Source organism: Fundulus heteroclitus, chromosome 17, assembly GCF_011125445.2.
Source record: "Fundulus heteroclitus isolate FHET01 chromosome 17, MU-UCD_Fhet_4.1, whole genome shotgun sequence".
Taxonomy (NCBI): domain Eukaryota; kingdom Metazoa; phylum Chordata; class Actinopteri; order Cyprinodontiformes; family Fundulidae; genus Fundulus; species Fundulus heteroclitus.
The window spans coordinates 1,139,310-1,165,079 of record NC_046377.1 but is presented as its reverse complement, the minus strand read 5'-3'; the positions used below and the strand labels follow the sequence as shown (position 1 = coordinate 1,165,079).

Genomic DNA, 25,770 nt, shown 5'->3' with positions numbered 1-25,770 from the left:
ATATTTTATATATAATGCTTGAACCTCTGACGGTTTCAACATACCGACAAATCTGTAGCAGCCTGACTAAACAGATCATACTCGGCATATTACAGTGTCAAATGCATAGGGGAGCACTGTTACCTGAAGCTGCACATGATCCATTGGAAAAAAGGCAGATCCTGAATAGCCTATAGGTAATACTGGCTGCACCAGCAACCAGTATTTACCTATAACCAGTGCAAAAACATATGTGTGGAGCCCAGAAACACTAAGTTTGGGTGGGATAATCATACTGCTGGTGCTACCTGATGTCATTGTCCTATTTTTTCCCCAGCCATAAGCCCTTCCATGGCTGTGTTCATTTCCAGTCCTTCCTTTCTGTCAGGGTTTGATTATGGCTTTCACAATGTGACAAGTGAAAAGCCTTTGCATTATTTGGTTTTCATATTAGCCTCTAGTCAGGGGTTAATCAGCTAACAGACTTTTTAAGCCTTCACTCTAATATAAAGCACATAATGGACAGGTAAATTGTAGCTTTAGTACAGTATCCCAGGGCCACCAGAGTTCTGATAAGAGCAATGGGAGGTAGGGCCGACAGTCTTCCTGAGAAACAAGCTCCCAGCTTGGCTTAAGAGGAAGACGTGTCCTTCAAGCTTATAAGAAGTTGGACATAAGTCCTGTATTTTTAAACTGAAAGCAAAGGGACTCTTCAGGGAGGTTCCTTGTTTTTATGGCCAGGCACCACACACCCTTCATCGTGCTAATGAGCCCAACTTTAAAAGAGAAAAGGGGAAACCAAATTGGAAATGTGCATTGATCTTGTTTGAAGGCAGAGTAAGAACGAAACTGCGTCCACCGAGATCTCCGTTGCGATTAATATTTCAGCCTCTTCACTGTCAAATGACACCACTCGAGTTCACAGTGAGCGATCCCCTCATGGGTAAAGTGACTTCATGAATGAGCGGCATGTTTATTTAAATGTGGAACCTTTATGAACGTGCGCGTATATATATGTGTGTGTGTGTGTGTGTGTGTGTGTGTAATCCCCGTCTGCTGCTGCTCTTACGACGCCACAGCCTAATCTCAGGATTATGAGCCAATCTCACCCAGCTCAATCCTTCCTGTGCGAAACACACGCGTACCACAGAGAACAAGCTTAAATGACTTGGGGAGGGCAACTGTCCAAGGACTGGAGGCAGAAAACACAAGACACACCACAATATGAGAGAATAAAGCAACGTAACACATAGGGATGGACAATAATTCAGTATCAATATATATCACAATATAACTACATTTAGTAACTGTGATGTGACATTTCAGTATAAATTAGTCTATAAATACAACCTTTTCCACTGACTGACATTCTGGGTTTTATGTAGTTTTATGTTTTAAAGCTAATATTTCTATAATGTTGGAGGAATTTTATAAAACAGAGCAAAATAATTGTCATAAGTTTGTACAGGCTTCTGCTGTGGGCATTTTTGCCAGTCTTTCAGAGGCTTTTATTTTATGTTTTTGTTTGTATTTTATGATTCATTTCTGATTTTAACACAACAATGGACACAATATATGGACACCCATGTTATAACATGAAATAGTCAGCTGAATAATAAACCTGAACCAATAAAAGACAAAACAAAAGCCACAGATAAAAAAAAACAAAGGACACAAAAACCCAGCAGATATTTCCATAAGTAAATGGATAAGAAGTAGAAAACTAAAAAGTACACAGAGAAGAACAAAGAGAGGTAACAGAAAACAAACTAAATATCAATAAATAAATAAAAAAAACTGGGCATTGAAAAGACTTAATGAATTCTGTGCTACTATATCTGTTATGGGTTAGATAAAGGTGTACGCCATTCTAACTAGGGAATAGAGGGGGGGTCACCACTCATCGAGTGTCAAGGACAAAGCATGATCCAAAAGCGCGGATCAGATTCTTGAAAATGTGGCGTTCAGAGCCTTTGAGAGAATACCTAATTTTTTCCAATTTCCTGAAAGAAAGGGCCTCTTTGATCCAGAGAGAATGTGTGGGTGGGAGATAATTCTTCCACTGCACCAGTATAATACGACTAAGCAGCAGTGTGAGGAAGGCCACAAAGTCAGCACAGTAACTGGTCCCCTAATAAAGCAGGGAGCCGGGAAGGCTCCACCGTGGTCCAGGTGATCACAGAAAGTGAGCGGGATAGAAAGGCACAGGTCCAAAACACAGGCTTTTTTTGTTTACGATATTGGAATTATATAGTATTGACTGAAATTAAGAAAAATATCGGATATAAGTTTTGGCCACATCGTCCAGCCACAGTAACAAACCTCTTTTTAATCCTCTTTTAAGCACAGACACAAATCGCTCCTTCAAGGCCCGAACAAACTCAGTTTTTTTCCTGTAAAATGAGTTAGAATCTGTCCTTCTAACAGAGTCTGATCTGTGTTTCTGTGACCAAAAAAAAAAAAAAAAAAAAAAAAACACAATGCGCTCCTAACAACTGGCATTCCTCGCATGACTAGAATAACTTTCTTTCTCAGTGTGTGTGTGTGTGTTATGGCTAGGGGTGAGCGTCTGCGCGGGACTGCGCAGCGACCTGCCCACACACACTGCCCTGAGCCTAAAGGCCTAGAATTAGAGCGATGTGCCCTCAGAGCTACCCGATAATTATGACGTCCCCGTTTTTCGTGCCCAGGCTGTAGCAGCGCGGCGAGGGGACGACTCCAGACGCTGGCTAGTTTTACACGGGAAGCGACAGATCGTCTTAAAAATCAGCTTCCATCAAACATTTTGTCCTTACTGTAGTCTACTCTGACAAACACACTTTCACACACATAGAACCGGAACTTTTACTTTCAACTATTCACATCAGAGCTGGCACAATTAGAACCAAATATATGTTTTAAAAAGCAAACTTAGAAGAAATAAAGAAACAATGAATGGCTGGAATTTAATGGCATAATTTAGATTTTTTTAACTTGGGTTCAATGGGAAGAATATGAGCAGTCAGCATCTTATGGGTAACAGAAGCAACTCCATTCTGATTGGCTGTTATGGAGGTGGACGCTAACAGCTAGCTCTGAAGATGCAACAATCTCAGATTTGTGGTGAATTTCTGTTATTGTTTTTTTTACCTTTAAAGCACTGATACAGATTTTACTTTAAGAACTATAATTAACGTTCTAAATATTTTACAAAAGACTTCCTTATATTAGAAGCATAAGAGACAACATCACAACAGGAGGCGTCTTTGTAAAACCGTGTTCTTCTCATTTAGAAAAGAATACTTTGAAAGTTGAAACTTTACCAAGGATTAGTTAAGTAAGGATAAAAGGATCGAACGGAGAACCTTAGATATTAAATGTTCAGTCTCCCTGTTATTAGGGGAAGTCGGGTTCTGGCCAGTTCACTCTCAGCTGTCACTAACGTTAGGGGGAAAAAATAATCTCCAGAGGTGGATATAAATTGAAACCATAAAATGAGCCAAATGATCAGCAGCAGTCATTCTGATCGTGTAGCCGACATGCCTCCCTATGAGGGTTCTAGCAGCTGATGTGTCTCCACCACTGCACCCACATTTCAGGCCTGATCTGGTGGTTACTTGCTGAATCTGTGCACTAACTTTTGATCATAAGATGAGGTGAGACACGGTAAGATGATGACTGTCCATAACTTCTCCAGAGAGCCCCATCAAAAGAAGAATCTCAAGCATCTCTTCAAATTTAATTATAGGCATTCAGAGCTTGGATTCCTTAATCTAGGAATTCAAAATGCATAAAGCGTTGCAGACCGTCATGCATACTGGGGTTTTCCTTAAAATATACAACTCCCAGTTATAGAGAGCAGATTTCAATGGAAATGTCACTTATGGGTTCACAGGCGAATGCCGAGGCGGATTACCTTAATGAAAAATGAAAGCTTCCCTAACCGGAGCGTCTGAAATGAACCTCTGAACCCAACAGCAAAAAGTTAGAAACAATCAGCCGGTCCAGGGCGGCCGTCGGAGCTCGTTCATTTGTGCTTTCCTTTCAGCTTCCCAAAATAAATGCGTACACACTTGTGTGCGTTCTGCTTTTAGACTAATGGGCGGCCTGAAAGGCCCAAAGAAAAAAAAGGCCACGCATCCACTGAACCCCCGTGTACTCCTCTGATCAATAAAACACTACCTCGGCTAAGGATCACGTAAAAACGGGGAAAGATGGCGCAGGCTTCGGGACTGGTTGCCAATAGCAACAGACTCCAAGCTGATCCTTAGGATACCTACATATACAGCCCTCCTTTTATATAGCCACACTGCTTTTAGTTCAGCAGTACGCATCCATGATCTCGGTCCTCGCGTTGATCCATCAACAGAATACGTTTGTAACTGTAACATGAAGAAGAAAAAAACAACAACAACAACAACTGTTTGGTCCCAACTACCTACGTCACAGCAAAGCAATCAGAGGTTTTGATGCCCCTGCTTTATGGTCCACAGGCACAGAGAGGGGGGGCGGAGAGCCGGCCGGGCTAATGACTTTGTCCTCTGGGAGGGTTCATCACTCCAGCCAACAGCCTAGATCTCAATGTGGGTCAATACGCACACATTCGGGTCCACACGGACACGAGAATCGAGCGGACAGTTGTTCCGGATGAGGGACGGTGGAAGCAGACGCAGGTCAAAAAGAGAACCAACTTTAAAAAGAGGGGGAGCCTGAACGCACCACGGACGCGCCGGCACGTGCACTGATCTATAGCAGCTTCTGGAAACATTACGGCGCTGTACGACACGCCGGCGTTGCCAGGCAGGCCGCCGCATTCCTGGCGCGTGTGTGAGCACGGAGAGAGAGCATGTGTGAGTCCACAGCACGTTCTGCGTAACTCTCAGGGTTCTTCTAGCGCAACGCCGGGGGTGGAGGAGGAGGAGGTGGGCGGCGGCGGTGCTTGTAAACACCCACTTGTGACTGAAATCGGCTTTTGCTAACGGGAAGGTTTTTCATACTTTTGAAATGCATGAAGTAAAAGAAAAAAAAAAGGATGCGTGAAATAGTGCAGCGTTGTTATAGCTGCATGCTTTAAGAATATAAGCTAGATATGTTTGATCTGAGTTAGAAAGATCACCGGTGACGGAACCAATGATATGGAGATCCAACGATCGTGTATCTTTCAAGCTTTCGCCATAGGGGGGGTTCTCTCCCGGATATGCGATGTAAACAACCCGACAGCACCCCCACCGAGATCAACGCGTTTCGTGCACAAAGAAGCGTGAACACAACAAGCAGCACCCATCGGTCTGACTGGATTGTTCCCCGGCTACCGTTTCCTTCGTCGTTGTCATCCACCCCCAAAAAACTAGACCGTTCTCAACACTTCGTCCTTTTCCGCCGAGGGGAGACGCAACGCCGCCGTGTCCCATTATCGGACCGGTCCCCCCGCGAGGACATTCGCGCTCGCTTACCTGAAAATGGTGAACCCCTCGAAGCCGAGTCTCCGGAGCTGCCGGGGCCGCCGGATGCCCTCCTCGGCTCGCCTTTATCAGTTGGTCAGCAACCTTTACTTAAAAAAGAAAAAAAACAGAAACAAAACACAGCTCCGACTGTGTTTTCGGTCTATGTTCCAGACGCTCCCACCGAGAGAGAAATATCCTTGGAAGCACACATGAACGGAGGCGTGTTCGTAGACGAGGTGCCCGAATATGTTGTTCGTTCGGCGGCGAGAGCAGTTTAAAGAGACTGGAGGAGGACCTAGCGTCGACACACACGGGAGTGGCGCGAGGCGCTAGCTACCGACTCCTACCGCGAGAGGGGATGGAGGGGAGGGAGGGGGGCTTCCGTCAGCTTTTCAAAATAAAACCACGCCCATACGATGCGTTGCGTTTAACCGGGAATTTCACAATAAAAGCGCTTTTACTGTTTCTCAGTTTCCGGTCAATGTCTTCAAAATAAACGCTGTTGCTACTAGAAGCGGAGAGGTTGGGTTTAACTGTTTCTGAGCGACGTTCAAACAGGGAACCGTTGCTCTCTAAGAAAAACGCAAAGAACAGACAGGGGTCGGCCAGAGAAAACGACAAAGGCGTAGACGTTTTTCAGTTTCAAATGTTTTTTCAAACATAAACATAGGCTATCATGATTATGACGCTTTCTTGGCTCCATAACAAGCTAAACGATCTTTTTTTCAGTTCAGTTGAGGAATAAGCTCAGCATCCTCCACTCATGCCCACTGCCAAGCAGTCATCACACCATCCTTTGACAAACAACTTCCCTGTCACACGTCAGATGTTTTATCTCAACCGCCATGGACCCTTCAGCTTTTGCATGTTTGTTCTCAGCAGATGTTGGTGCTTTTCCCTTTGCCTCCCCCTTCCACTTTTCTGTCTGTGTTTTAGAAGTAGTCTCTGGAGATCATTTTGCAAAGAGGGATTCTTTGTAAAATTAAGAACATTATGGACAACTCTGAGTATCCCCTTAAACAGACTATTGTAGAACAACAGTGTCTTCAGTCAGAGGCTTTTCCAGATCCCTTTAAGACAGACCATCCTTCCAGCCTGCAGCCATTACCATCTACAACTCATTGAAGAAACCCCTGTAACATGAGTTACGTTGGTATTTAATTTCCTTTTGGGATTAATAAAGTTGAATTGATTTGATTTGAGGTATGGAGTAGGATGTGTCATGGTGTGCATGCAGCAGGTCAGGACCTGGCCAGCTTACCATCATGGCCTTCATTGTAAGAGCATCCATAAAAATAATAATGCTGAAGCAGATCTGAATATTTCGATGACCCAAAACTTAACTCTAAACTCACCAAGAACTTATTTCATAGAAACGCAAAGTGATGTCAGAAGGCCTCCCTGAAGGGATTTGAACCAAAGGGGGTGAAACTGCTTGTGGGGTGTCCAAATTTTATTTTTGCCATGTAAGTGCATTTACTACTTTTTTTTCTTTCTTTTTTCCAGAGACAGACATTAGAAATCGAGACATAAAACTGTCTTGATAAAAAAAGTTTTTCCATCTCAATCTATTTTCTCAGGTTCAATTTAACACACTTAGTTGGTTTAGTGTGACAAACACAAACCATGGTGACAGTATGACTAAAACTATTTAAGATTTAGAAAATATCCCTTAATTTTCTGTTGATGTCACATTTTATTTTTACTTTTATTTTAACACATTTCTTGTTCTCAATGAAACAGGACTATTTTAATTTGTTGTGCTCTGGCGCCCCCTTCTGGACAAAAGATGTCATACTTTATTGTTGTCCCAGTACAACTCTCTGGATAATTAGGCAATTTGTATGGAGTTCGCTTGTTAAATAAAAAGTGTGACGTTCACACTATTGAGATTCTGTTTCTGTTTACGACTCCGTTTTTCTTTTTCCTGCAACTAAAATAATGACTTAATTCTAGAAGTTTCAGATAGAACAGTCTGGACTCCCCTTCCCACCGAAATGCTTTACTCTGCTGTTTGATGCCATTCAAAAAAAACTTTACAGTTACCGAAGAATCATTATTCTGACATATATTAGCTATTGGACAGGAGGAAAAATTTATAAACGGGTGATCTGATTGTTTTATAGTAGGTGTAAATGCTGTAATCCTGCATAATACTGAGTCAAATATGCTGGTAATCTGCCCATGATATTCTGAACTGAAACATCATGGAGAATTACAGATTCATTTCCTATTAATAATAATGTAGGCTCCATTTGAAATCATTTACAGAACATATTTAAACACAAAGAACGTTTATTTGGAATACCCATCATGCTTGTGATGTCTGTTGTTTAAGCATATTAACATTATCTCTTGTTTGTCAATTGTAGAGTAAAACCGTGGTGATGTGTAAAAAGCATTGGAATAAATTGATCTTTTGTTGCAGTAGCATAATCACACCCTGAAGATTCAAGAAAAGTCTTGCTTTTTCGTCCGTCCGTCCGTCCGTCCGTCCGTCCGTTGTCTTCCGCTTATCCGGGGTCGGGTCGCGGGGGTAGCAGCTTCAGTAGGGAGGCCCAGACGTCCCTCTCCCCGGCCACTTGGGCCAGCTCCTCAGGAGGAACCCCAAGGCGTTCCCAGGCCAGCCGGGAGACATAGTCCCTCCAGCGTGTCCTGGGTCTTCCCCTGGGCCTCCTCCCGGTGGGACGTGCCCGGAACACCTCTCCAGGGAGGCGTCCAGGAGGCATCCTGACCAGATGCCCGAGCCACCTCAACTGGCTCCTCTCGACGTGGAGGAGCAGCGGCTCTACTCTGAGTCCTCCCCGGATGACTGAGCTCCTCACCCTATCTCTAAGGGAGAGCCCAGACACACTACGGAGAAAACTCATTTCAGCCGCTTGTATCCGGGATCTCGTTCTTTCGGTCACGACCCAAAGCTCGTGACCATAGATGAGGGTAGGAACGTAGATCGACCGGTAAATCGAGAGCTTCGCCTTTTGGCTCAGCTCTCTCTTCACCACAACGGATCGGTACAGTGCCCGCTTCACAGCAGACGCTGCACCAATCCGCCTGTCGATCTCCCGCTCCATCTTCCCCTCATTCGTGAACAAGACCCCAAGATACTTGAACTCCTCCACTAGGGGCAGGACATCCTCCCCAACCCGGAGAAGGCACTCTACCCTTTTCCGGTTCAAGACCATGGTCTTGGATTTGGAGGCACTGATTTTCATCCCGGCCGCTTCGCACTCGGCTGCGAACCGCTCCAGTGAGAGCTGTAGATCACGCCCTGATGAAGCCAATAGGACCACGTCATCCGCGAATAGCAGAGACGCAATCCTAAGGCCACCAAAGCGGATCCCCTCAACACCTTGGCTGCGCCTAGAAATTCTGTCCATAAAAGTTATGAACAGAATCGGTGACAAAGGGCAGCCTAGGCGGAGTCCAACTGTCACCGGAAACGAGTCCGACTTACTGCCGGCAATGCGGACCAGACTCTGACACCGGTCGTACAGAGACCTGACAGCCCTTATTAAAGGGTCCGGTACTCCATACTCCCGGAGTACCCCCCACAGGATCCCCCGGGGGACACGGTCGAATGCCTTCTCCAGATCCACAAAGCACATGTAGACTGGTTGGGCAAACTCCCATGCCCCCTCAAGAATCCTGCTGAGGGTATAGAGCTGGTCCAGTGTTCCACGGCCAGGACGAAAACCACACTGCTCTTCCTGAATCCGAGATTCGACTATCCGACGGACCCTCCTTTCCAGAACCCCTGAATAGACCTTACCAGGGAGGCTTAAGAGTGTGATTCCTCTGTAGTTGGAACACACTCTCCGGTCCCCCTTTTTAAATAGGGGGACCACCACCCCAGTCTGCCAATCCAGGGGAACTGCCCACGATGTCCACGCAATGTTGCAGAGCCGCGTTAACCAACACAGCCCCACAACATCCAGAGCCTTAAGGTACTCAGGGCGAATCTCGCCTCCCTCGGGCGGGGGACATTTCATGTGGGAAAAAACATGTTGAGATATGTATTTGAAAAAGGGTGGGGGGGGGGGGAATCATTCCCGATGACAGAGGGTTTGTTGAAGCAGGTGTATGATGGCGTCTTCAACTCCAACTCCACGGCAATAACCAAACTGCAGGGGGTTCTTATATGTGCTTGTCTGCTTACACAGGTGGGCCAACTGGAGTCTCTCCAGGACCTTCATGATGTAGAATGTCAGGACAACGGGCCTGTAGTCATCATTGATGACTGATGGGTGAGTTTACTTTGGTACTAGAACCTGACAGGAAGTCTTCCACAACAGCGGTACCTTTTCTTGGGTTAAGCCTAGATCTAAGAGGTGCTGCAGAATCCCACAGAGCTGCTCTGCACAGACCTTCAGGACTCTGGGGCTGACACCATCTGGACCTGCAGCCTTATGCCGGTTCAATCTCTCCAGCTGCCTCTTCACCTGACTTCTAGAAATAGAAAAGTGTGGGAGGGGGAGGGAGCAGCAGCATCTCCTGATTTGGTAAAAGACAAACTAGTGGAAGCAGAGGAGTCCATGACTGAGGTAGAGGATAAAACATCTGAGGTGTGACAGGAAAACTGTGGGTCAAAGGAGGGTGGGGTGTCTGTTTGGCTGGGGGCAGGAGGGGAGGATGGTGAGTCTGTTCCTGAACTGAACCCATTAAATAATGTATCCAGCTCATTTGCTTTGTCCAGACTTCCATCTATCTGATCCTCTTTCGGCTTGAAACCTGTGATCTTCTTCATCCCTGACCACACATCTCTGATATTGATGCTCTGCAGTTTAATCTGCAGCTTCTTCCTATACACCTCCTATAGCTTTTGCTGATCTTGACTTTGAGCTGCTTCTGTATAGTCCTCAATACCTGTCTGTCTCACTCCTTAAAGGCTCTTCCTTCAGGTCACTGGTGATTCAGGGTTTGTTTTCAGGGAAGCATCTCACTGTTCTGGTGGGGATGATTTTGTCCACACAGTAGTTATAGTCGGTCACGCACTCAGTCATGGCATTTATGTCCTCTCCATGAGGCTTGCAAAGAGAAATCCAATAGTTTCCAAACAACCCTGTAGGGTTTCTTCAGCTTCCTGTGACTACTTTCTTGCAGCCCTTTTTGTTACAGGTAGTCTCTTGACAAGGGGTTTATATTCTGAGCAGAGAAAAACAAGGTTGTGATCTGATTTATCCAGGGGTGATCTTGATTTGGAAATATATGAATCCTTGACATTTGTGTAAAACAAATACAGTGTATTGTTTTCTCTTGTAGAGCAGCTGACAAACGTTTGAAACATTGCCAGTGTAGCAGAGGGAGGTGTGATTAAAATCACTAGATATTGCCACAAAAGAATTGGGGTGTTGGGTCTGCATCTTTGCAACAACGGAACTGAGGAAATCACCTGCATTGTCGGCAACAGTTGAGGGTGGACTGTAAACAACCACCAAAACAACACTGGTGAACTCTCTCGGCAAATAATATGGACCTCTTAATGCCAACAGTTCAATGTTTGGACTGCAGAGACGACACTTCACAGTGACTGTGCTGGTGACAGAAGCTGTTGTTGACAAGCACCCCCATTCCAGCTCCTTTCCTTTTCCTGCTGTTCTTTAAATATCTGTCTACTCGTACAATCAGGAAGCCCAACAGAGAGACGTTGGAGTTGGGGATATGATCCTGCAGCCATATTTCAGTAAAACACATAATGCTGCATTCCCAATACTACTGCAGAGTCCTTGTCAGGGCTGGAAGTTTATCCAACTTGTTAACTAACGATCTCACATTGCTCGTGATGATGGACATCTCTGGACGTTTTTCTGAACTGTTGGGTGCCGGATAAGACCAAGGACAAATGGCCTCTGGAGAGCTCCATGGAAATATAAACATTTTCACCCATACAGACACACATAACTGATGCTCATAAATACAGATGAACTGCACCCGACCAGTCTCAAATGTTGACCTTCTGCATATATGTGTTTCGTGTTATTTGTGCCTCTCGTGCAATGAGGGTTTTTTTGTCGGTTGCTTGACTCTTTATTTGTGAGAGCATAAATTGTCAAGTATCTGTCTTTTTTTCCTCCCTCCACTTCCCCCATGTTTCTGTAATCTTCCTTCAACAGATCAAGGGCAGCGCCTTGTGGACAGTATTGTCCTTGGCAGCACGGCCTCAGTGAACCGTCTCCCCCCCTGAAATGTTTGTGATGTTTATGTTATGGTGATGGTACTGAAACAGCAATTTCCCTCTGGGGTTATTAAAGTATATCTGATTCTGATTCCTCCTTCTCTTTCTCCTCTTTGCACCTGCTCTACAACCACAACGCCTTTTTTTTAACTCCTGTGGAATTTCTGGCTTCAATTCTCGTATCATTTCTTATTTCATCATAACAAAAGAGCAAAATATAGAAAAGTATTAGGGGGAAAATCCATCCAGCTGCACAGCATCATATACAAGAAGAAACGGGTGTCCAAAAGAAAGAAGCATTTTTTCCCCCAACAAAACCAGGATTGAAATTTGGAAAAAAAATCATCAAAAAGATCTAATTTGCAGAGCTACTTCAAGGTACTGCCACCCTTAGCGGCGCAATTAACAAACAATTGGCAACTGCTGTTGCAGAAGAAGAGAACCAGTCGCCTATAAACCTTTTTAATGACATAAAAAGGGTAAAAAGATTTATGGGAGACATTTTTACTGAGCCATGTGTAATATTTGTGTAACTCCTGAATAATCATACAGGTGTTTGTATGTAACTTCTAGTTGTGTTTAAATTAGTCATTTAATGTCCTGAAAAAAAAGGTCAAATTCCTTGTTTACGCAGAAAACTTAGTCCGTAAAGTTGATTTTGATTCTGAAAAAGTTTCCTAACAGCGAGCGTTCCTAGGACTTATCCTATCCAATGGCGTCAGAGCGTGCGTGTGACGTCATTTCTGGGACCTTAACCCCAGCGCAGACAGCAGAGAGGGTTCCGCTGTTTTGCTTCTCCGGTGGACAGCTGCTGCACGGGAAAATGTCTCGGGCTGCCGACAGACTCCGAATGGTGATCGATCATCTGGATCGATCGGCGGCTTCGATCGTATCCTTTCGCTGCGACGTGACATCCGGGTGTGACCGCAGCTCCTCCGGGCAGACAGGCTGCAGCCGAGCCGGGAGCGGCCCGCCGAGCAGCGGATCGTACTGGCGGCTCGCGTCGGCGCGCTGCGCAGAGAGGGCGCTCACGGCGAGTCCTTCTGGTTTCTGGTTGTTTTAAAAAGCAAATCTGTCTGGTTTCGCTGCTCTCCGTTTCTTCTAGAAGTTCTGCCGTCTTAGTTCTGTTGGTTCTGTAGCTTCTCATCCAGTTGACCTTGGCATATGGATTTCAGGTTTGGACTCATGTGTTGGTGATCAAAGGCACAGCGGACTGCGAGGTTCCTCAGGGCTCCGTCTGGGTTCAGTTCCATTCTCCTTGTACAGGATTTTCAGGAAGTATCACATGGCCTTTCACTGTTTTGGCCATGATCTGTTTCAGCATTCAGCCTTTCTGCCGTTCAAACCTTACAGGGCAGTTTTAGAGGGATTCGTACATGGATGGAGGCAAGCCAAACTGAAATCATGATCATTTGGAGAACCCCACCTCTTGCATTGCTATGTCGGTGTCACCAGTCCATCAGATTCACATCGTGGTCCACCTGCATGGAACCATGGACTAATCTTTGACAAAGCTTTGAAATAGAAAAGTGAAAACATTGTTTTCCAACTCTGCCAGCTCAGCAAAATCGAGGCCTGCATTCCTCCTGACCATTGTCAGACGCTGGCCCATGCATTTAGAACATCTGGCTTTGATTACTGCATCTGCTCGTATGTTGGTGTAGATCAGGCGTTGCTGATGTGTCCGCAGGCTGTACAGAACGCAGCAGCCGGCCTCCTGACTGGACGCAAAAGGCGCCGCATCAGCGTAAATGTGTTTGATCCCATTTATTATAGAACCTATGCGACTTTTAAAAAGTCGGAAAGCCTTGAAAGCACACTGCTTTCCTTCATTCTGTCTGACAGTCCAGCTGGTCACTGTGGCTGAGTGGAAAGATTAGTCGTCCTGCAGTCTGAAAGTTGTTGGTTCAATTCCTGCTTCCTTTTACTGTTTGGCTGATTTTTGTTTTGCAAAGGGAGCTCTTCAGTCACACTGGAGGGATCAGCGAGCAACAGTTTTCAAGTCTTGCCACAGAATCTCATTGTGATTTGGGTCTGGACTTTGACTAGGCCGTCACCTGATTCAAGCTACTCCGCTTTAGCTCTGGCTGTAGGTTGAACATCCTTTCCCAGTCTCAGGTCACCTGAAACCTCTGTATTTAGCTTCATTCACCTTTCCTCAGCATGATGCTGCCACCTCCATGATTCCTGGTAAGCTCAGGGTGTGGTGTTCATGTCCCTCTCTGTGTATGCGTGCTGCTTGGTCCTCCTGGACAAACGCATGCTTCTATTTGTACAAATGTTTTAGCTCACAGATATGCAGTTACTCACAGATAAAGCTGCTACTCACAAGAGGAGAAGATGATAAAAGAAAAAAAATAGATTTTCCATCAAGCGTAAAGTATTAGAGCTTTGCCCCTCCCCAACATATTGCTGTGCAGCCAGCTGAGAGGAACTGCTTGCGTTTTTTAACCCTGCTGTAAGCAGGCAGATTAGTTTTTTGCTGTTGCTGTTTTTATCCAAACATTTTTTTGTGTGTGGAAACAATGTAACAATTTGAACCACTGGTACTTTTACAAGTTACCCCTGCCTGTTGCCTATCACTTGATTTGGTTTCATAGTATTTTACAGTAACGGACTATTAAGATAAAACAGTCATAAAAATACGCCAAATTTCACATATAAATTTATTTAATGTTATAATATTACTAAAAATCTTTTGGTACACATTGTGCTCATTTACCGCGATTCTGATTCTGATTCGGGCTGGTTGATTCTCATAAAACATGACATATTAGGCGGGCTGATCCGACCGAAATACCCTGAAGCAGCCTCCTGCTGGTACCTGTCGTTTATTCGTTACCAGAAAACTACTTTTCCTTACAGTGGACTGCGCTTAGAAAGCAGAAAACCGCTTTAAGCTGTCTCCAGAAATGAAACGTCTCCTTGGCGGTTCTGAGATGACGAGGGGTCGGCACAGAGTGGAGCTGTCAGCCATGGGGGCGTACCATACAGAAACAGCCTGGGAGGGTTACACCATAAAACATAGAATAAGGTGTTTATTACCATTGAAATAAGTGAAATCTCAGACGGGAGCATCTTTGATACGCAGTACCATCTCTCTTAGTCTGTTAGGGTGGCCTAGTCAAAGTCTTTTTTTCTAATTATGGCAGCGCAGCTCAGTGGGTCGTTATCGTTTCACCTGAACAAACCAGGAGAGTCTTACAACGATATTTTCTAGAACAGTACGGACCAAAATTAGGACGTTTGCCCACAATGCACGTGACGTTTCTGTGTGAGGTCCGGTTAGCTGAGGTGTGATGACTGGGTAGTAGCTGTGGAAGAAGGGACGCCTCAGCGGATCGGTGCTATGAAGTCCGTTTGGAGCAGAAGCTATTTGACACTGAGTCATGAAATGGGACATTGACCCCAACCCAATCAGGACATTTACAGGCAGATCGATGGTCCAGTCAAAGTCCAGAACCTCCGCTTGATTTTGGAGCTATTACAGAACATCAAAGGAGAGGGGTCTAAAGCTCTAATGCTCCCAGGTCTAAAATGCATCTAAGAACAAGAAGTAATAGATTTCCCTGTGGATCAGTTTACCAAACTAGTTTTTCCTTGACTGACTTCCAAAAAGAGATCCTCGCCAACATCTGGGCAGACCTTCTCCCACAGTGCCCCTCACAAACTGAGGTAAGAGGAAACGCTTTGCCACCTGAAGCTAAAGCGTCTCCAAAAATCTCTCTCTTTTGACCCAGTCTGTTAAGGTCAGCCTCTTTTTTTTATTGCAACAACTGTGTACACAAAGCACCCACAACGTCCCAAAAAAGTGTCACTTATCCAGCTTGACATTAAGGCTGCGCCTGGAAAGATTTCTCTGAAACAAATGTAACTAATGTCCTCCCATTTAAAGTAGCTTTCTCTTTTCAGTTCAGCTGTATGCTTCGGTATCTAATCTGTGTTATCACCTTGTCGCACAGATACTCTTTTGATACGGGCGTGTTGACCCCAGAGCAGCGGCTCTTCTATGAGGAAAACGGCTTCCTTCTCATCAGGAACCTGGTGTCGGAGGCGGACATCAACGCCTTCAGGTACGGCTGGACTTCAGACTCCAAAAGCACCTTTTTTCTTTGCATTTTCTTACGTTAAACCCACAGCGTTGGGTCTATTTTTACTGGAATGTTATGTGACAAATGAATAATAAAAACAAATATGCATGGTTTTCGATTTATCTTTCCAGATAAAAAAAACTGAAAAGTGTGGCATTCATTGGTATCGAGCCTCCCTTGATTGAAAACGGCCTTGCTGTAGCTAAGCTGCAGGTCTCCTGTCTTATGCAGAGACCTCTGGTCGTTCCTCTTTGCAAAAGCAGCAAAAACTCACTCAGATTGGATGGACAGCACAGCAGTTTACAAAACTTGCCACGAATTCTCAATTGGATTCAGGTGTGGACTTTGACTAGGCCATTGCAACGCCTGAAAATGCTTTGACCTAAACCATCTCACTGTAGCTCTGGGCGTATCTTTGGGGTTGTTCTCCTGCTGAAGGGGAATCTTCCCCTTAATTACAAGTCTTTTGCAGCCTCTAATAGGTTTCCGGTTGTAAGTTTTCCCAAAAATGTACGTTTTAGTGTTTTTCGGACAGTAAATCGTTTTAGTTTAATAGAGCCCAGCTTTTTGCCAACGGTTCTGATTGGCAGACAGAACAAAGCGGGCACCTGAGAGTCCTTAGCGGCTGAACTCGTCTTGTGCATATTTGCGCCTTCCTCAGGAAGGAGTTTGAACGGATCTGCCGGCAGGAGGTGAACGTCCCGGGCCTGGTAGTGATGAGGGACGTGGCGATCGCCAGGTCCGAGTTCGTCCCGGATCAGCGAGCGGTGTCCAAACTCCAGGACTTTCAGGAGAACCCTGAACTGTTCCGCTACTGTGCTTTGCCTCAGGTGGGTTAACACAAACGCAGCCCGTTTTCCCGCATTAAGGATGCAATCGCAGCGTGCCGTCTTAAAAAGACGTGTTACTGTAGGCGATTTGTCTGTGACATAACGATGGACTGGACTTTGAAACCCTGCAGGGCTCAGCTACACCCCAGCTGACCCAGAGTTTATTACCTACTGTAAACAGCAGGAGTTCTTATCAAGGTTATGTAGAAACAAGACCACCGCAAACACTGAATATGCTTTTAGACAGCTGTTTCGAATAGACTAAGGGAAATTGCAGTGCAGTGCAAAAGTATTCACAACTCTTGAACGTTTTTTATTACATCTCTTGTAAAAGACAAAGACGGAGTTGTGCATGGCTGGGAAGTTCTGTCCGAAACCCCTAAATATGGGTGAAATCCAGGTGTCGAATACCACTAGTAGTATAAATCAGAATAGATTAAAACTTAAGTTAATTGGACTCTCTAAATTCTCATTAGGTCTGAGTGTGGTTGTTTGTCTTGTTTGTCTCTGTGTTGGCCTGCGATAGACTGGTGACCTGTCCAGGGTGTACCCATTGACAGCTGGAGAAAGGCACCAGCACCCCTCACAACCCCAACAGGGATAGACGTGTTGAAAAATGGATGGATGAATGGATGGATAGATTAAAACATGGCAGAAAATTAACACTGCACATCTCCTGTTTAAAATATCGTGGTGGCAGTTTGATAATGACACCGACTAAACTGCAATGCAAACAAACTTCAAAGAGCTGATTTAGACTCTGACAGCTGTGGGCAGGAAGGTTCGCCTGTAGCTGTCCGTCTTCCAGCGGTGCTGAAGGAACCTCTGACTGTTGTATCACAGTTTGAGGAAGAGGAGGATCGGGGTGGTCCTTGATGCGCTTCATTATATAAAGTCAAGATCAAGAGAAAGACGATGAACGCTATAATGAGAAAACAAAATCACTGTAACCCCTGTTCGTTGCCTCTTAGTCTTTTTTATGGCCGGAGTGGCCAAATAGAAATTTCACCATGGTAACACGCGTGACAATAAAGAAAAAAGGATAAAGGAATGAGAAACAAAATACCAAAAGACCTCAAAAGTTTTGCCTAAAAACCTGGCAAGAAGAAAATATACAGATTTAAATGCAAATTTAGATCTAAATTTCCATTACATGGTTATTTTAATTTCAAATCCAATCTCCCACTTCAGTGGTAGGCGCATTTTTAAGCAAAAGCTGCATTAAACAACAATGTTTTCACGCCTGATTTAAAGCAACCAACAGTTTCTGCACGTCTCTGGGTTTTCTGGGAGTTTGCTCTAGAACCGAGGAGCACAGAAACTAACGTGCAGTTCTGGTTCTGTAAACAGTGAGCATGTCTCTGTAGAGCTTGGTCTACTTGGATATTAGAGGAGAAGCTCAGAAAGCCCATTAATGCCTTGTAGACCAATAGCAGGATTCTATAATCCAGGCATTCTGAAGAGTGAAATGTTTCAAAAATACTAAAGGAATTATATAAGTTACAAAAGGGTCTACGTTGGCATTTCAAAGTAAAGCTCACACAGACTGATCTAAATAAGAGTCTTGCTTTTTATTCCTTTACTCTTCAGTTTTTACAAATGTACATTAGAGGTTCTGAAAGGCCTTAAAGGCCCGAGCTGCTACGTCTCGGGCCTAAACAAGACAGATGAAACGTGAACATCCACTGGAAGATGGATTAATGAACCCCTGATGAACCAAGCGTGTGTCTCTCTGGTGGCAGATCCTGAAGTACGTGGAGTGTTTCACCGGACCGAACATCATGGCCATGCACACCATGCTGATCAACAAGCCTCCCGACGCAGGTAGAAACATGTCGCGGTGCTGAGGCGACGGCTGTGCCCGCGCTGGAGCCGCTGACGTCGGTCTGTTGTTCCAGGTAAGAGGACGTCCCGCCACCCCATGCACCAGGATCTGCATTATTTCCCCTTCCGGCCGACGGACCGCATCGTCTGCGCGTGGACTGCCATGGAGAGGGTGAACAGGCAGAACGGCTGCCTCGTAGTCCTGCCGGGGACGCACAAGGGCACCCTGAAGGAGCACGACTACCCGGACTGGGAGGTGCGCGGGGGGCCAGGGGCCAAACGCTGCCGGAGACCTGCTCCAAGGTCCAAGAAGAAAAGGCCTAACCGCTGTGTGTGTGTGTGTGTGTGTGTGTGTGTGTGTGTGTGTTCCCAGGGCGGGGTGAACAAAATGTACCACGGGGTGCGGGACTACGACCCCGACCACCCCAGGGTGTACGTGGAGATGGAAAAGGGCGACACGGTCTTCTTCCACCCGCTGCTCATCCACGGCTCCGGCATGAACCAGACGCAGGGCTTCCGCAAGGTACTTCCACGTTTCCCCTTCGCTTTGCACGTGTCGGGTCACACAGAGAGGCGCTCCCACTTTTTCGGGCTGCTCTCCAGTCTCCGAGTGCTTTTGTTGTTGCCGCTCAGCTATGGTGCTTTCACTGGCCCGGAAAAAGGTTGTGTTTTTTGAGCTTTCTAAGTGAAAGGTGATTGCTCAGGATGGGTCAGGCTGAATTTTCATTTTCAAACAGTGGATTTATTAGTTCTAAAAGATATTATTATTTTTTAAACGTAGATAAAAATTTGATTGGGGCTGCATGCTGGCTGTGTTGCCCTGCAGCAGGAAGGTTCTGAGTTTGTGGGGTTTGCGTTTCCTCCCCGTGAAAGTGGGGATTCTGTCCCGTATCAGCATGCATGCCTGTCCTCTGTCCCTCCCACTTCTCACTCACTGATACAGGCACCCCCACCTGACTCAGCGAGGAACAAAAACTGCACGGCTAGATGAAATCAAGATACCGAGATTGAACTGCACACAGGTGGATTTCTTTTTTCGCACAGTATGCATACAGTATGCGTCTTTGGAAGGCAGGTGGCAGCATTCGATCCGGATTCAAGGCTCCGCATCAAAGTGGAAGTCGTCTGAAAAGCCTCCGTTCCGTTACAGAGACGTGCCTGCTCCACTGTAATTCCACCCATCTACATTAAGCTCTCTTAAAACTGTTCTGCTTAACATTTTTCTGCACATTAGACCGATGCCTGGGTCCTGGCTGCCGGCCTTGACATCCAGCACCACCTGGAAGAACTTTATCTTTCCTGAACATAAACGCTGAGTTGCAGCCACCTTGTGGGGACTTCCCCCCCAGGTTTCTTTAGGGATCCGTGGGAGTCCAGTGTTGTACTGGTGTGGGTGTGGGCGAGACGGGCAGGCATAACATATGCAGCATCGTACACGGGAATTTCTCCACTGTGAGATCAATAAAGTCTATCTTATCTCTCTCTTATCATCAGTAGGATCCTGAAGTGTGGGGTGGTGGACCTTATTGCTATGGGGGAGCACCATGCACCAGGCTTTGGTCCCATTAAAGAACAGTGCTGTTTTGGATTAGGTTTGGACTAATGGGTGAAGAGGGTTTAGGATTTGGGCAAAGAAATCAATGGAAAATGAATGGAAGTTAATGCATAGGTCTTACTGTGTGTGTGTGTGTGTGTGTGTGTGTGTGTGTGTGTGTGTGTGTGTGTGTGTGTGTGTGTGTGTGTGTGTGCGTGTGCGTGCGTGTGCGCGCGCGCACGTTCCCCAGGCCATCTCCTGCCACTACGCCAGCAGTGATTGTTATTACATCGACGTGAGGGGAACCACGCAGGAGAACATTGAGAACGAGGTGAAAGAGCTCGCGGAGAAGAAGTACGGAATAAACGACGTGGCCTTCAAGGTTAGGAATCTAACTCGCAGCTCGGTCTCTGTGTTGTTCTCAGACGTTCTAAAGCTGTTTACGTTTCCCCTTACCCGACTGGTATTCTACCACTGAGCTATATAATACGCTGGAGTGCTGATTTAGCTGAAAAACTGAAGTCACTGGCCGCCATCTTGCTCCTCCCTACTCTCACAGAATCCCATAGGATTTGGTTGCAACAACAAGCAGATTTCTGGCTGTGTGAAAACGTTTCACAGGTAATTCTACAGTCGGTGGATGTACTAACACTATCAACTACTAGGAAATTATGTGCTGAAATATTTTACATGTTATTCATATTAGATATATATATATGTATATATAAGTATGTGTATATGTATATATGTATATATATGTATACACATACGTAAATATATGTTTTTGTATATTGTTATGTATATATTTATAAATGTTAAACATATATATTTAAATGAATTAAATGCAAAATATTTCAGCACATGACTTTCTCAGTTCTTGATAGTTTTTTAGAACATAACATAAAAGTATATGGCATTTGACATTTTAAAAGTTTTAAGCCCCCCCTGAACATGAGAAAATCCTCGTTATTCGATGCTGTAGCGCACATATTCCCTAGTTACTGGGGGAAAATAGGGAGTACCAATATGGCGGCTGGTGGCTTCAAAGCGACTCGTTCGAACAGCAGGCTATTAGCACTCCAGTGTATAATAGAGATCAGTGAATTCTACTCTGACAAAACACCTGAGCTCATTCGTGAGCACCAGCGCCTCTCTGAATTTACCCAGCCCCTAAACCCTCGGCCCAGTGAGGTGCCAGAGGGGGTTCCTGACCCTCTGCGGTGGCAAGTGGAAGTGGAGCGCCTCTGATCCTGGAGTATCCCTGAAGCCCATGCAGACAGAACCAGTCACACTGCACCTCCAGGCTCTGCATCGCTCACTCCAGAACCTCCAAGCCCTTAAATTAGCCGCGGTGCATCATCTGTTTGCGGAACGCTAATATCACAGCAGCATGATGTGTTTGGAGCTTGCCAGCAATGATTAGCTGATGTGTTGTTACCGGTCACAAGCCAGAGCGGTGCCGAAAATTAAAAAACATCAACATTATGCGTCTCAGTCATCCACTCCATATAGCGTGAGGTGAGCTTGTGGTGAGCAGCAAGCGTCTGTGTTTGGGCACCTGTTGCCTTTGCCTAAACCAGCGTTATACACGACATCTGGAAATGGTTATTCACAGCCACTGACCCGTTTCAAGTTTTCTCACCTTAAAACCAGAAAGAAATCTGTGGATTTTATTTGACTGGACCAACACCAAGCAGCACTTCACTGTGAAATGGGAAAAAAATGGATCCAGTGCTCTCACAGCGTTGGAGAAATAAAAGTGCGTTTGCATTCCACCCATGTTTTTTTTACTCTGCCACCCATAAATAAAATCCACTGCACTCACTTGACTTCAGAAGACATTTCATTTGTAACCACTCCTATTAGGGCTGGACGATATGGCTTAAAAATAAAACCTCCGATTTAATTATACCAAATCTGATTAACCGCTGTTTTTTTCAGAGGTAAAAGAATTTTTTTTAAAAACTTGCTTTTAGTCAAGCATTTCATCTGGGAGTTTACTTGACTTCAAAGTGCAACCAAATACAAGGTGTGAAACATGCTTGTAAAACAAGATGGTGGCCCTGTCATAGTCAACAATGAAAATAAAACTAAATGTTAGCTGCTAGTGATATTACACAATAAGCTAAGAACAGGCTTCACTTCACATGTGTAACTTCAAACTAACTTTAAAAAAATAAGTGAATTAGTAAATTAAAGTGTCTCGTATTATGGCAATAAACATTTCTTCTTTACAATATTTTGACAACATATTTTCCTAAGCATGTACTCAGCATTGCATGCCATTCTCTTCTTGGAAGCCCAATGAGTGCAATGGCAAAATAAAATCCTGAATTAAATTTTAAAAAATTGTAAATTCTGATTAAATCGATTACTTAAATCAAATGTATCGCCCATCCCTAACTTCTCCGTACGCAGAAAGCCAACCATGGTGAAACATGGTGCCGGCAGCATCATGCTCTGGGGAGGCTTTTCAAAACGCCTGTATCTCTCTCTTTGTGCTTCACAACTCTGTGCTCTTTTGTGTTACTTTACTTGGTGTGCTGAACGTTTTAAAGCACCTTTTTGTTCCCTGACATCGAAACGCTGGCCTCCGTGCCCCTGGCCGTCTACCTAATCGTCGCCGAAGACCCGTCAGAGGCCTCGCATGTTAGGTGGACAAAACGGAAGTGGAATATACCCGCAAAAACTAGAAGCGTTTAATTGGTTCTTCTGTGTGCTAACTCCACAGGATACCTGGGCCTTCAGGGGTCGCCTGGTGCAGGGAGAGAGGACTACACTCTGAGGACTCATCGAGTGCACCAGGACAAAACAGCTAAATGAAATAATAAAAAAACTAATTTACTAAGCTCCTTTGGCAAAATGGGAAGTAAAAGGATGATATTCAAACAATGAATTGTAAGCTTGGACAGACGATAATGGGTTAACAAGGAGAGAATGGATGTGTGAGAAGGAGTCAGACTGAGGTTGAAAGGAAGGAAACAATGTAATCAGTGTTGAGAGAAATGATGCCTGTAGCACTTTACACCAATGGAGGCCTTGATCTTACAGCAGCCTGCCGTTTAGCATTATTATATTACTAACCTGCAAACTGTTATTTGTGGAGTGATTAATAGTTTTCAATCTTGAACTAATTTATGGTGACTAAGAATAAACTGAAAAACAACCGGTATCTGTTTTCTTTTTCTCTTTAAAATCTTCCCACCGCAAAACACGCTTTCCTTTTTGTTGTTGTTCTACAATCAAAAGCAAAGCCAGCAGCGGCATCACTAAATCTGACACGCCAAACTGCTTTATTAAACCAAATGTAGCACATCTAGCAGGAAAATGTATGTGTGGTGGATTGGTTTGTTGTAACGATGCTTCTGGGCAGTGAGTCCAGTACTGCCGAGAGCCTAGATGCTGCCACGTTCATGGGGTGAGCAGCAGAAGTGAGTATGTGGGTTGAGCCAGTGACATAGTTGCTAAACTCACTAAGTTCACAGGAAACACTAAGATATGTCAAGTCAGCAAAAGCGCTGGTTAACTACAGAAACTAATGGAACTACAACATAAATAAAAATAAGCTGTTTTTGGCTTGTTGGTGATCTCTCATGTCCACATATTGAGGTCTAATCAATGTTTTTATCGTTTCTGAAAAAGAAAAATATTTTATTGCACCTAAACAACAAAATGCAAAGTTGTTTTACTCATAAAAAAAAGATAGAAGCAAAAATTATTGTTCTGAGAAAGGTCAGGACAACCTACCCTCCGTACAGGGGTCTGCAACCTGTAGCTATTTGAACCTTCCACAGTGGCTCTTAATAACTTGCATAATAAAAATTCTATTTTTATTATGGTATTTAAATATAATAATGATAATAAATGCAGGTTTTAGCAGTTTATTTCTCAGAATAATTGCTTTTAATTTTCACAACAGAATGATGCTAAAAGTGCCAGTAATATTTAATTTTAAATCAATATTTTTTTTATGTTAGAAACTATGATTTGTTTTTTACATTATCCACAAATGAACATCTCGTCCATCCTCTATTTTTGAACCTCAAAATAGACATAAAACTGCGTTTCTTTAATGATGACAACATATTTCCTACAGTAGATCATTATCAAAAATTATAACTTGTCTTTTTTCAAAAGGCCAAGCAGCATTTGCAGCTATGAACGAGTTTAATTCAAGTGGGCTGTAGGCAAAATGGCTCTTTAGACTGTAAAGGTTGCAGGCGCCTGGCCTAGTAGCTTGTATTTGACTGAAATCGGTTCAGTGAGACGCTCCTCGTAGCCGTCTAACAGTCTCTGACATTGGTCGGAAGGATTGACCCTCTACTCCACTCCACACCAACCTTTTTGAAACTGAGAGTTACTTCATTGGCGTTGTGTCATACAAAGGGGTACCAGTGCTGACCTTTGAACTAGGAGAGTCAAAGTTCATCTTAATTTCATGCAAGATAAACAGATTTTTCATGCTCTGTTATAGATATTGTCATTTTTAAATCTATACAAATGCAAGTGTGATTAAACAGGAAGTGTAATGGAATAAAATAAATGCAGCTCACTAGTGGATTGTGTGCTTTTTTTTTTTTTTTTTAGAACAGGCTCATGGGCACCACATGTGGTCCTTGGTGCTCATGGGCTCAGGGTCCAGTTCTAGCTTGGGCCGGCTGCAGCAAAGCCTCCCTTTGAGAACATTGTAGAATGGGAGGCAGATCCTTTAGCTATCAGGCTCCTCTTCTGTGGAACCAACTCCCGGTTTTGGTCTGTGAGGCAGACACCCTGTCTGCTTTTAAGACTAATCTTAAAACTTTCCTTTTTGACAAAGCTTATAGTTAGAGTGGCTCATGTTACCCTGAGCTACCTCTATAGTTATGCTGCTATAGGCTTAGGCTACTGGAGGACATCAGGGCCTATTTTTCTCACTCTGCTGACTTCTCCTACTGTTCTCCAATTTACATTGCTTGTTGTCATTTGAGCTTTCAACTTTTTGTTCTTTCTCTCTTTTTTCTTCATAGTAGGTACACCTGCTCTGCTGTTCTGTTAGCTGTGACATCATCCTGGGAATACAGATCACCCGCTATTACCATTAAATGTAGAAAGGATCCTTGGATCAATGTGTGCTTCTGTGTCTCTGCTCTATCTTGTCTAACCCCCAGTCGGTCGAGGCAGATGACCGTTCATACTGAGCCTGGTTCTGCCGGAGGTTTTCCTTCCCGTTAATGGGGAGTTTTTCTTTCCACTGTCGATTCATGCTTGCTCGGTATGAAGGATTGCTGCAAAGCCATGGACAATGCAGATGACTGTCCCTGTGGCCCTTACGCTTTCTAGTCTGTGGTTGGTGTGGATTTTGTCAGCAACCATGCAAGCAAACCAACCCAAAATTAATGCAGTTATGATATAAATCATTGTCCTACAACTATCAGATCTGACTACATAATTTCTTTAAGGAGGAATTGCTAGATACATGAATTGGACGATCTAATGAGGCTCACTGGCAGGTCTGTAGTGCTTGGAACTCCACACTACTCCAGACATTTGGAATTGAGAAAGCTTCCTGGATGGGAAGCGACTCGTCTTCAGCTTCAGAGTAGAAGTCCAGTTGTTTATTATTTTATAACTGTTTTTTGTATTGAGCATGACCTGGATGACTGAGAATCTTCACCAGCATATACCGGATGTTAAACACATCGTCGTTGTCTGCAAAGCCCTGGCATCCTTATAGCGAAACAAGTGGGTCCACACACAGCATGCCAGGTAAAAGCCTGTTTGGGACTGTTTGCGACGTATTAACCCAAAGACTGACATCTTTGGGTTAACACGGTGCCGCAGTTGTTCCACTGTTGCCTTGCAGCAAGAAGGTCCCTGGGTTCAAACCCAGGACAATGGATGGTAATCCAACAGGTGCTTTCAGCAAAGGAGCATTCAT

The 25,770-nt window shown here is 44.5% G+C and overlaps 2 protein-coding genes across 2 annotated transcripts in view; one reads left to right on the top strand and one right to left on the bottom strand.

Annotated features, from left to right (window-relative positions):
- cdk17 (cyclin-dependent kinase 17) overlaps positions 1-5,762 on the bottom strand; it is a 56,702-nt gene extending 50,940 nt beyond the window's left edge. The window contains exon 1 of the mRNA XM_036148931.1: positions 5,412-5,762. The gene's annotated coding sequence lies outside the window, so the exon portion shown is untranslated. The remainder of the gene's footprint in view (positions 1-5,411) is intronic.
- Positions 5,763-12,323: 6,561 nt separating this feature from the next.
- phyh (phytanoyl-CoA 2-hydroxylase) lies at positions 12,324-23,025 on the top strand. The gene is made up of 9 exons (XM_012851502.3): positions 12,324-12,463; positions 15,194-15,249; positions 15,537-15,647; positions 16,327-16,495; positions 18,238-18,319; positions 18,394-18,575; positions 18,693-18,842; positions 20,104-20,235; positions 22,585-23,025. The coding sequence occupies exons 1-9, from the start codon at positions 12,398-12,400 to the stop codon at positions 22,636-22,638; spliced, it is 1,002 nt and encodes a 333-aa protein (XP_012706956.2). The 5' UTR covers positions 12,324-12,397; the 3' UTR covers positions 22,639-23,025.
- Positions 23,026-25,770: the final 2,745 nt, after the last annotated feature.